The 12,694-nt window shown below is 40.9% G+C and overlaps 1 protein-coding gene across 2 annotated transcripts in view; it reads right to left on the reverse strand.

The window, feature by feature from the left end:
- The window catches only part of OPN5 (opsin 5), a 36,584-nt gene that overhangs the window by 20,432 nt on the left and 3,458 nt on the right, over nucleotides 1-12,694 (reverse strand). For both annotated transcript variants that reach the window (XM_088162493.1, XM_014872899.2), the window contains one exon: nucleotides 5,206-5,355. In XM_088162493.1, the coding sequence (XP_088018619.1) occupies nucleotides 5,206-5,341 (136 nt within the window). In that variant the 5' untranslated portion in view covers nucleotides 5,342-5,355. The remainder of the gene's footprint in view (nucleotides 1-5,205; nucleotides 5,356-12,694) is intronic.

Below are 12,694 nucleotides of genomic sequence, written 5' to 3' on the forward strand. Positions count from 1 at the left end.
GGTTTAAAGGGTGAAGAAGGATGTTTTCCATAAGTATTTTGGATTTAAAGGGTGAGGAAGAGAGTTTTCCATAAGTATTTTAGGTCTGACACCTTGTTTCTCACTGCCTAAACCAGTAATTAAACATTAAGCTTTGGGGGTTGGAGCATGATGGGAGCTGGAATGAGATGATCTTTAAGGTCCACCCAACCCAAACCATTCTGTGATTCCATGATCCTGAGTTTATTCCCCTCAAGGAGCCTGTTTGCTCACTGCAGTAACTGAGAGTGGATCTCCCTGTCTTTATCCCCACCCTGTCCTCATCTCCACTGCTTTTTCTCTGCCTGGTTCCTCCCTGTCCCTCTCTCAGGTTTGCCCTGAGTGCTTGGCAACCTGCTGAGGACAACTCATCACACTACTCTGAAAAAAGTCACAAACTATTAGTGGCTCCACATATTAGTGGCTAGCTCCTTTTTGCTTCTGTCTTTACTCAGAGTCAGGATTGAATGTATGAGAGACAGATTTTTTTGTCCAGACTCAGCTGTTTATTAATTCTTATTTAAAGTACAGAGAGTTCTGCAGCACTTCTACCTAACAAGCTAAAAGCAAGAAAATGTAGATCTAGCTAGTTACGAGGTCATTTAAAGCCTAACCATCCAATGAAAAGCTAATATCTGTATTATTTATACTTTTGACCTGATAACCAAACACCTGTGACCCACACTGCAGTACTTTCTATCCAACCGAAAACTATTACCTGAAACTAAGAAGGAACAAGAAGGAAGAAAGGCACAAAGCCCAAGAACCTCCATCTTGTCCCATACCTATTTCTATATTCTAAAACCCCAAATTCCAAACCCTTCACCATGTGAAAGCACACACTTCTATTCTAACTACACACCAGGGATTCTATCACTCAAATCTGGAGCCTTCTCCAAGGTCTCGGGTCAGAAGCAGAGTTCTTTTGAGGGTCAGTGCCAGAAAGCACAGAAAGTTTAAAACTCCCAGGCTTCAGGGTTCCAACAATAAACAACCCAACTTTCCTCAGCTGATGGGGTATCAAAGTCCAAAATAAACAGGATAGAAACTGGCTTATTACTGATCTTCAGTTTTCTCATCAAATATGATTTACCCTTGGTGAATTAAATTTTAAGAACAACCTATAAGCAGATAGAAATATTCATATGAGTCATTTTCTTCCTTGCAGCTGAGTGAATGAATCTCAATGCTGTGAGCATTTTTCATATATTTTAATCCTTTTCTCTCTTAATGCCATTTTCCTCTCCAGTGATATTTAGGATAACTAGAATGCCAGCATCCAGTTTGAAATACCTTTTGAAAGCATTTGACATTTTCCTGAATCTTTTTCAACTGACTGGCAGTCTAGAGAGACATCTCTATCAGCCAAGCAGCTCTGAAGCTGCCAAGTTGCTCTGCAACCACTGCTTGTTATTAATATCAATATTTCACAGAGCCCCAGCCCACTGAGCTCCCAATGCCGTGGCTGGAAGGGGTCCACTGATAATTTGTGTTGCCTTTTGTCTATGCCTGCATCTGAAAATTGTTTATCTGAATCTTTTTTTAACTCCTTGGTGGTGAAAACTTTTTAGCCTCCTTAGATGAGGCATCTAATTCTCCATTTCTCCTGCTATGAAATCATTGCAGTCAGCTAAAGCCTTTTCTGGAGCAGGCTCCCAGCTCTGGTAGGTTGGAAACAGGGGGAAAAGACATTTCAGATATAAAATAGAGGTTCTTTTCCAGGAGAGCTGTGCATGGCACCGTGGTACTATTACATATATACAAAGAGCCAAGGATGTGATAACTAAAAATGTGACACCTGCAGAGACAGAGCCAGGCTGAGACACACAACCTGAGAGAGAGGGGAAAGGGTTTACACGTAGCCAAATGGAGAAATAAACTTCCACTTCTCCAACCTGACAGCAGCACTAAACCATCAGAGAAAATGAAATTTAAAAAAAAAAAAAAAAAAAGGGAAAAAAGGTAGTTCAGTTTTCAATTAAGCTGTTTCACAACAGTTTGTAAATCAATAGTGATTTGCCAAGGGGTTTCAGAGGAGCTGACAGCCAGCGGGTCCCTGCTCAGTAGTTTGTCACCCTGCCCAGCTGTACAGTGAATCAATCAAGACAGTGATGAAAAAGCTGGTGGGGGAAGTGACAAAGACAAAAGAATTGGATTCTTATAACCATGTGCATAGTCTGATTTTTTTTTCTTCTGGACAATTAGAAAGCTACACATGGAAATGAATTATTCAGGACAAAGGATCATGTGCTCACATAGAATTTGTCAGACTAGTCAAGACTCCTGATTTTCTTAAAAAAAACCCAATTATTTTTCTATTTCAAACTGCAATACTTTAGCTGTACAACCAGTCTGACCCTAAAAGCTCTGCAGTTTCCTGATAAAATCCAGCCTTGTTCACTCACTGTTCAGCTTCTTCCCCTATCTGAATGAAATTTTAAGCTCACTAGCACCTTACACAGCTCAAGTGCAAAGACATGCACAAAAGTTGTCCTGACTTCCCACCTCCTGCTGCCCTGTCCCTGCTGTCAGGATGTCCCTGCAGGTCATCCTCAGGAGGGGCCAAATTTCTTGGAAGTGATCTGCAAAGGAGTAGGAAATGCAGATCACTGGAAAAAAATGTGATAGGTTCAGTCTAAATCACAAGTCATAACAAAAAAACACAGACATGGAATCATAAAATCATTTAGGTCAGAAAAAACCTCTAAGGTGATCAAGTCCAACTTTTGACTGAACACCACCAAGCCATACCATGAAGTGCCACGTCCCCTCATTTTCTGAACCATTCCAGGGCTAAAGATTTCATCATTCCCTGGGCAATCCATTCCTGTGCTCAACCATTCTTTTAGTGAAGAATTTTTTCCTAACCTCCTTATCCTATAGATCCAAGGAACGTGCAAATACAGCATTTATATGGATATGGGAAAACCATAATTGGCTCTAATGAAAGCCACTAGTGAAGTTTGTTATGCACACAAGGGCAAAGCAATTAACCAAGTAAAATGCAATGAAAAACAAACACTTCAAAAATTGACTTAATTTAGAGCTAAGTGTAGGATATTATGTGTACAGATACATACAGGTACAGCAGAGCTGTGGCTTGAACTACCCGGGCCCAGGCCACTGGATAGAATGAGTTCACAAGTCCAATATTTAAATGATTATGAGAGCTTTTAAAATTATAATTTCAGTTTCCTCACATTGCTCATGAAAGTTTGTGCCTTTCTGGCTGGATTTTGGCTTTTCACCGGAAATGTTTGATTCTTGTTCCTTGCCTTAATTTGGTTATGTCTGTGATTTTAAAGACGTTTCACACCTGACAGGGGTAATTTTTGTAACAGGATAAATCTACACTAAATACAGTGAATATAACAAGGCATCACAGTGTATATTGAGAGGATTCATCCATCAGACATATTTCCTGGGATTAAAGCTGAATTTACTTAACCAAGTGAAAAAAGACTCTAAGTGGAGTTTGTTTTGTACAGTTCAGTGAAGACATCTGTCGGCAGAGCAACAGAAAAAAAATTTACGTGTGAAAAGTGAAGATACCTACAAAACAGTGTATGAACACCAACAACAGCACTGAGATACAGCTTCACCTTCACCTCTGCTGCTCTGAATTCGTTTTTTCAATAAAGACATAAGCAGAAGAGAAATGAGAAATAAACAGAAAGAGAAGGGAAATAATAATAAAAACTCTGCTACCTCCACTGTGGAAAAGATTACATTACTTACATCAGTCAGAGGAAAAGCAGTAAGACAGAATAGGAGGGGGGAATGTAAAGTACTGAATGAGAAGCACAAAGGTGAGGCTGACTGACAGATCTTGATAGTTTGTGAACATCTCATTGAACAAGACAATGCATCAAAACTGAAATAAATGTCAAAGAATCACTGTACACCCGGTTTTCAGCCTTGTCTTTAGACATCTGACATCTGGAGCCCAGGATTTTTCAGAACAGTTCTGTCCTCAGATCAGTTTTAGTGAGAAAATAGCAGTTGAGTTGTGAGAAACTGCTGAACTAAGACCATAAAGCATAAAGGAACTTAAAATATATAAAGAAGAATGGAATGGAATGGAATGGAATGGAACGGAATGGAATAGAATAGAATAGAATAGAATAGAATAGAATAGAATAGAATAGAATAGAATAGAATAGAATAGAATATGGAATATCCTGAGTTGAAAAGGACCCACATGGATTATTGAAGTCCAGCTTCTGACCCTGCAGAGGAAAATTCCAAGAATCCCACCCTGTGCCTGAGAGCTTTGCCCAAACTTTTTGAGCTCTGTCAGGCTTGGTGCTGTGACCACAGCCCTGGGGAGCTGTTCCAGTGCCCAAGCACCCTCTGGGTGAAAAACTTGTTTCTAACATCCAACCTAAACCTGCCCTGACTCAGCTTCATGCCATTCCTTCAGGTGTTGAGGCAAATATGGACACAAAAATACATAACTATGCCCTCCTCCATAAAGTAAAGAAGGCAAATCATCAAGAATAAGGCCGGGTTTATCCCTAGAAGAAACAGAGACCAGCATTTTCCTGCTGAATGATAACTCCTTGGCATGTAATACTGTCAAGAAAAAACAGCTATCATGGGTGTGCACTAACCAATAGATAATTGCATTTATTCTGCTTGCAAGGTCACTTTGAACCTTGTAAAGGACTCCAACACAAAAGGATGAGGAGGGTGCTGGGCAGAAAATATTGCTCAATATGATGTGTGACAGAGGAGAGATGATGCCAGGAGCTGAGCAAGGGTCACATGAACACATCTGAGGGTGTTCACTGCTGTGCAGGCTCATGAGAGAGGCTGTGAAAACAGGCCATAAAATCCACATGGCATAGTGAGGGAAACCCTATTCTGCCCAGGGACAAATTAAACTGCAGAGTAGCAACCTATCAGTTATTAAAAACAATGAGGAATTCTTCACTTTTTGCTGGAACATCTACTGCTAGTCACTTTTGGCTGCCTGCAGTAGCATTATCTGTTGATATTTACCATATTTCTAACTATATTAACCATATTTCTAACACATAATCTCTCCTCCCTCCTAGATTTTTCTTTCTAGTATGAAAAAATGTAATTACCCAACTAAAGAACAGCAGTTTCTGCCTCCTTTCTGAGAGCTGCAAGGATGCAAGAGCATAGTCATATTTCAAAGACCAGTTATAAAATCATTACCAATTATTGTCAAATAAAAGCCAGCTATGATGTCAGCTTCTCTGGAGAGCTTTGATGCAAAGGGGTCTTCCTTTTGGAGATAGTGTGGGATGTATTCTTCCTGGGAAGAATTGTGGTATGAAGCCATCCCACTCATGTCCAGATAAGTGCCTGAAAAACAAAAGAACAGAGTTTGCAACAGATCACACCTGCTGTTAGAAACTGTGAAGATATTTTTGTTCATACACAGGATCCATCTTCCCATCTTCAATGCTGCTCTGACACTTCCCAGGGCATTTCAGGGTACAATTCAAACCCACAAAAAGCATCATGCCATGATTTAGGTCATGACTTACTTTATCCAAGAACATCTTTATTCACATGGGACCACAACAGGAAAAAGGGATCAAGCTGTTGGAGTGCCCAGAGGAGGCCAGAGGAGGGTGAAGGGTCTGGAGGGGAAGCCTTTGAGGAGCAGCTGAGGTGACATGGTCTGTTCACTCTGGAGGAGACTGAGGGGAGACATCGCTGGGGTCTTCAACATCCTCATGGAGGGAAGAGGAGGGGCAGGGGCTGCTCTGTTCATTCTCATGACAGGACTGGAGGAAATATGGACCTGGCTCTGTGCAACTTTGTCTTTGTCTATTCACATGGTTCTCACAATGCCAAGAAACTGGGAATTATCCACAAGACAGTCCCAGCAATTCCTTTGTATCCTCGGGGGCACTATGTCTGCAGATGGGAGCTCTGCAAATTTTACAGGTAAGTGAAAAATTACATCCATAAATTCTCCTTAGAGTTCCTTAGGAGTTGTGTTCCAATGCAAATAACTTCTCATGGCCATGGTTGTAAACAATAATTGGCCATTGGAATTGTGAAGCAGCAGGAGTATTAAATAGTAGAGTCGTCTAGGAAGGCTTTGGGGTTTTCTTTTCATTTTCTTTTGTGTGGAAATGCGTTATTGAGGTCAAAAGTGTTAATATAAATAAAGGGCACCCTGGCAGGGGAAAATGAGAATCTGGCAAACACCAATGAAAATCATCCCTCCAGGACAACTTAAGAAATAAAGGGAGGAACTCCTGCATAAGACAAAAACATTTCTGCCATGCTTGAAACCACCCAGCCAGGAGCTATTTATGGCATTGAGACACCCCAATTCCTCCTGCTGGTGCTTGCTGGGGCAGCAATGGCACTCAGGAACTTAGCACTTGACTCAGGGCTTCCATAACTTTTGCTGTGGGACCTGGAACAACCTGTGAAGCTGTAAAATTTTGCCCCCAACCTTACAGCTTGGAGGGAGACTAAATGAGAAACAAAAATTATTTCTTTATTTTACCCATTTTCTCTCTCTTCTGCATCTTGAGGACAGGCAGTCTTGCCAATAACAGACCTGTGTGGCCAGGTACACCCATGCACACCTGAAACACTCACAGCCCTCTCCCTACTGTCCTTCTAGCTTTGGAAAAAAAGTAAAAAGAAAGCTATTACTGAAGGGAATTGAACCATGAAGGCACACTGCTACTCTAGACATGGGAGACAACAAAAAGTCACCCAGGCATATGGCTCCAAGCAGTGTTAACTATTTAAGGTTCAGCAGCCTCATTGTCTTCTTTTTTTCCTCTCTTTTTTTTTTTGTTGTTTCTTTTAATTAAAAAAAAGGCTGATTAATTAAAAAAATATATTTTTTTTAAATTCAGTGTTCCAGACAGCAGAGCAACCATTTATGTTTGGATCAGGTACTCTGGTACAACAAACAGCCTGGACAGTCTGAAAAGAACAACTTGTAGAAAAGGATGGACTAAAGCATGAATCTGGGAAATAATCAGGATCATCCTGTACATCCTATCACAGCCACAGGTGTTGATCCAGGTTCCTCCTGGCCTTTAAAAGGATCCTGATGCTTTTCTGTGCCCCAGCTTGCAGGGTCCCAAGCTCCTCTGTGGCTGCAGCATTTGAACCTTGTGGGTGGCTGAAGTGATGCAAATGGAAAAGCACATCTGGGACCTGTCAGCACAATTTGGGTTTGGCACAAATATCAGAGTGTTTAAGGGCATGTTCCTCTTTGAGCCACAGTAGAATCTCCCACTCACGTCAGTATCAGGTGCCTCAAGGACAATATTCTGCCATGTCCAAGCATACAAACAAAGTAGCTTTAAACAGGAAATTTCAACTTCTGTGTATGCTAAATCCAGCCAGAAGTGCAGACACTGGGTTTTTAATCTGCCTTCAAGCAAAGGTGCTGGTTTTCCAGACAAATCACAGCCTTGGGACAGGAGACAGCCCCCTCTGGTCCACCTAGACAGGGAAAATTTTGCTGCTCCATTTGATAAAAGTTGTTTACCTGCTTGCAAATATTAATGTTGTGACACGCTATCCTCTCTGGCTGCTGAAAAAGAAACACTTCATCTCAGCTTTAAGCAAACAGAACACATTATTTCTTGAAAATTTTCAACAAAAATAAAAGGAAATTAATGTCTAACTTCCAAGTAGGTATGCAAACTTTCCTTATTATTTTAAATCATGTCTGGTGAATTAAGAATAAGTTTCAGATACAATACAAAGAAACAACTCTACTTGATTTACACAAAAATTGTTAGTTTCATATAATGCAGGGGGTTAATACTTGATTATGGCTTTAAAATATGTTCATCGTCCTGATTAGACTGGAATTAACTGTGCCCCCCAAAATGAAGCATTATTCCAGAATCAATCTCACTTTTAGAGTGCATAAGACAGAAAAGTATGCAATTAACAGGGCAGAATAATTAGTCCTCTCAAAATTCCAAGTCAAGAAAAGCCATAATTCTAATCAGCATCTGGTGTCTAAATATTGGATAAAAAATGTGGAAAGGGATAACTTTCATACCAATAGGCAAAGCTTAGAAAATGTAGGGATGTGCATTTTCATAAATACATTATTTCAGGAACCAAGGTTTGAACTGCCAGCTCTGTTGGTTTTATTTATACATGTGTTTTATAAGGTATCACAGTATTAAATGGCTGATAAAGGTCATAAATCTTCTGATACACAGCTCCTAAAAGTTAATGAGTCAGCAACTATAAAATATTATTTGAATAGAAACACAAGTGATCCGTGCTTGTACCAATCTTCATTGCTGCAGGTTCCTGGGAACTTCTAAAACATTTTGGGAAGCTACAAATGGGAGGTGTAGCAGCCCAGGTTCAAATTATTGTGTCCTCTTACATGGGACTTAGACAAATATGGGTACACAGTGGCAAAAGCTAAAGCCTTTAATCTAAGTTAGTAAGAATCTAAATTAGTAAGAAATCTTAATTAGTAATTAATCTAAATTAGTAAGGAAACGATCACTGTGCTTATGTTAGCCAGCCAAAAGTGGTGGTGCCCAATTTATGTACAACAGCCAACCTAGTATGAAGTGGGGAATTCATTTTTGTAAATTTGCTGGCAAATGAAGGAAATATTAATGCAAACCATTAAAAAAAAATCTGAAAAAGCTAAAAGCATGTTGTAGCTCAATGGCAAAAGTTATTTACTATGGGAAACAGCAGTGAGTGCCATAGGAATCCCAGAAGCTGAACTGTTCTCAAATGCTGTCAAAATCCTCTGTGGAAGTTACTGTGGCAGGAATGCTTTAATGTACTTGACAAGAGAGCACAAGAAGTCAAACATTGTTTGCAAAGTCATGGTCCACAGACAAGTGCTGCAATTATTTGTAAAAGCAGATTAATGGCAGGGGATAAATGGCAAAGTGAAACAAAAGATATCCATGGACCCAGAGTCACCTCATAGTCAGTAGGGCTCATGTGAAAGATTAATACAATTAAAGTGATAATACTATCAATTGTGTTAATTAAGAAAATAATTTTCTATTCTCTCATGTTATGTCAAGAACAATAAAACTATGAATAATTTTATCAGTCAGTAAAAGACAAAAGCTAAAAGAATAAATTAGTGCCAGCAAATATATTTTTAAGAGGAAAAAAGGTAATTATCTCCTAATTTGTCCAACGACATCGATCTCTCAGTATCTCCACAGCAAAGTCAGTCTGCTCTCAGTGTGTGCTGGATCCCAACTCTCACTGTCAAGTGTCATGTTTATCCTAAACTTCCCCAGGGTATTTTCAGGAGCTCCTTTCATAGGCTGGGGCTGTGGAAGCACAGGCAAAGGTCCCAGTGGTCACTGCCTGGTCCTGTCCCACCATCCTGGCTGCTGACACAGAGCCTGGAGCCTCAAACTCAGTGTGTGACACACATCCTGAGCCAAGCATTGTCCAGCCTGCCACTCTGCTTAGGAACATAAATAACAGGATCAGAAACACCATAAACAGCTACAGAGCACCATCCTTTTTCTCTTTTCTTTTCTTTTCTTTTCTTTTCTTTTCTTTTCTTTTCTTTTCTTTTCTTTTCTTTTCTTTTCTTTTCTTTTCTTTTCTTTTCTTTTCTTTCCTTTCCTTTCCTTTCCTTTCCTTTCCTTTCCTTTCCTTTTCTTTCCTTTTCTTGTGTAGTAAAAGAGATTTATTTAAGAAAAATAGGCTTTGTTTCATCTCAATTTAGGACTAATCCTGAAGATTCAAGCTATGAACTGGAAATCTCTCTTTTGTCCTCAGTAGGCTTGCTCAACCACCAGGCTGCGAGTTATTTCACAGTGGATTCGATCCCACTTGTTGAAGAGGAATCATCACTGTGAATGCACTAAATTAAAACATTTTCTACGTTTCAGGTGTGCACTGTGCTCCATCACATCACATCCCCTTGCTGCATTTGTGTTAATAATTATATAAAAAAGTAAATTTGGTACATCTCATGTTTCTCACACAAGAGAGATAGAGAGGGCTTTTGAAACCACAACTTTTGGTCTGTTGATTCCAGGAAAATGCTTCATGCCTACCTGTCACAAAAGATGCCCAAACAACCTAATGCAGCATCCCACAGGAGCACTGGAAGGGCAGGGGTGAGAGAAAAGCTACACTCAGATCACAGAATCACAAAATGGTTTGGGTTGGAAGGGACCTTCAAAGATTATTCCATTCCCACCCCCTGCCATGAGCAGGGACACCTTCCACTATCCCAGGTTACTCCAAGCCCCATCCAGCCTGGCTTGGACAGCTCCAGGGATGGAGCAGCCACAGCTTCTCTGGCAGCCAGTTCCTCGCTGCCCTCTGTGTATGTGGTCCCAATCTCAGGCTAAACACCACTCAGGTATTTTAAATAAAGCCTGGGTAAGTGCTACTATTTCCTTTCAGTTTCAAGACTATGCAATAAGACTCATTACCAGGCTTTGAAAAACATGCAATGATTTTAAAAAATAATCATTTAATGTCTGCAGCTACTTCCACTTTCCCAGGCAATACAGACCCACAGCAGTGGATCTGCAGAGCCAAGCAGCTGCTGTTGAGGACCTTCATTTACCAAGGCTCTACACTTTTCAAGCACTGAAAAGAAAATAGAAAACAAAAGTAAATTATAACCTATTTATAATTTATTCCTTGATTTTGGTTAATATCCATAAATTAAAACCCATGCTCCCAAAAGATATTTTGTGACATAAGTGCCTCATGCAGTGTGATAGGCATACTCGGACAAGCACTGGGAATAATCCAGTTATCAAGGACTGGTTTGGTTTTGGTGTTGCTGCCTCAGAAGACCAAAGAATTCCACATTGGTCTGTTCAAAGCTGGGGCAGAGAGCACTGCACCTCAGGCTGCCATCCAGCCCATCTACATTCTGTGCTGGAAGGCCCCCAGTGCCTGTGAAAACAGATTTTAAACCATAACTAAAGAAACCAACTTGTTCTGATTATTAGAAATGGGTTCATGCTTAGATCAGTGCTGCAGACCCTCATCTTTAATTAATACACAAGCAATTCTACTTTTAAATAATATATTCTTTAAAATGGAACTGTTCCACTATAGCCAACCTCAAGAGATACAAACTCCTGACTCAGACACTATAAAGTTTCAATATCAAGCCTCAAAACTTCTGAGATTAAAGAAAAAAAGTGATTTGAGGCTTCTTGTTTGGCCCAATGAGTGCAGCTTTGCCAGCCCTACATCAGTTTTGTTCCCTGCTCCCTCCCCATCTCTCACTGGGGGTGTTCCAACATGTCCTTCATGGCTTGGCCAGGCTGTTCTTACCCTGGCAAAGGCCAGGACACACCATCCCCACCCTTCTCAGGATAGAAGTCAACCACATAACAGTGGCCACCCTCCTGACCTCTTCCTCCTGTAGGGAGGGAACAGAAGGAGCACAAAGCACCTGATGTTATCCCTAAGATTTAGGCAAATCCAGGGAATTTTCACACAGAGTTGCTAAAATCATGATGCTTTGCAAGAGATGAGTGACAGCAACCAAAAGGACTTGACTGTTTTTTCTGTCATTTATCACAGAATCACAGAATAGAGTGGTTTGGGTTGGAAGGGACCTTAGAGACCATCTTGTCCATCCAGGGCAAGGAAACCTTCCACCAGCCCAGGTTGCTTCAGAGATCCATCCAACCTGGACTGGAACACTTCCAGGGATGGGGCACCCACAGCTTCTCTAGGCAGCCTGTGCCAGGTCCTCACCTGTAAAGAATTCCTGAACATCCAACCTAACCCTGCCTCAGTTGGTTTATTTCCATGATTTACCTGGCACTGACATTTGGTTTCAGGGTTTTGCCCCTCAGTGGCTGGGTCACAGCAGGCACAGCACAAGATTTTCCATGCCCCAAACTCCAGCCTGAAGCCTTTAGGTCCTGTACCCCTTTACATCATCACCTGGAGAAGGTGGGAACATCAGGGAAACTGCTGCCTCAGCAGCTCTAAACCCCTGACACGACTGTCCTGGCTGGGGTTTTGTCCATTTCTATTTCATCAGACACCAAGACTTCACCTCTGCCCACATTCCCATCCTGGTGTACCTGTTTTCCCATCTTCTGGAGGAAATTCTTACAGTCCCCTAAGCTTCTGAGGGAGCAGAAAGGTCTGGAGGACCAAGCACAGAGAATCCCCTGGGTCCTGCCAAGCCTCATCCTTTCTTCTACTTGATGTAGAATTTGCAGCAAATTGCTAAATCTCTTCCCCCCAAAGAAGAAGAGAGGGAAGGTGGACCAATGGACTAATGTGTTCTGGTGCAATGGCTCCCAAGTCAGTGATCCAGGCAAGAGCAATGTGTTCTGCTGGTTTGGAGAATTATTATAAACCACAAGGTGTCCTAAGGGATGGGGAGGTACTGTGATGTACTCTGAGATTTGAAGTTGTGGGTTGTTTTTTTTTCCTCAGGACAGCATCTTCAGAAGAAAAGTGATTTATTTACAACAAAGAGATCAAAATTGAAATTTCAGATTAGTCTCAGCAGCCTGGTATGTTTTCAATGTTTGATGTGAAAAACCACAAGCATTATTGTTTTCCAAATTTATCCTCAATATCCAGAGGACACCTAACATCATCCACAAGCCTGAAGTCATCATCCAAATTATTCAATTTATTTGTGGGTTTGTTTTTCCATACCTCAATAAAACAACAAATAATGCTCTCTGGCCTGCTAATA

This window comes from Sturnus vulgaris, chromosome 3 (genome assembly GCF_052056855.1).
Source record: "Sturnus vulgaris isolate bStuVul1 chromosome 3, bStuVul1.hap1, whole genome shotgun sequence".
NCBI classification, from domain to species: domain Eukaryota; kingdom Metazoa; phylum Chordata; class Aves; order Passeriformes; family Sturnidae; genus Sturnus; species Sturnus vulgaris.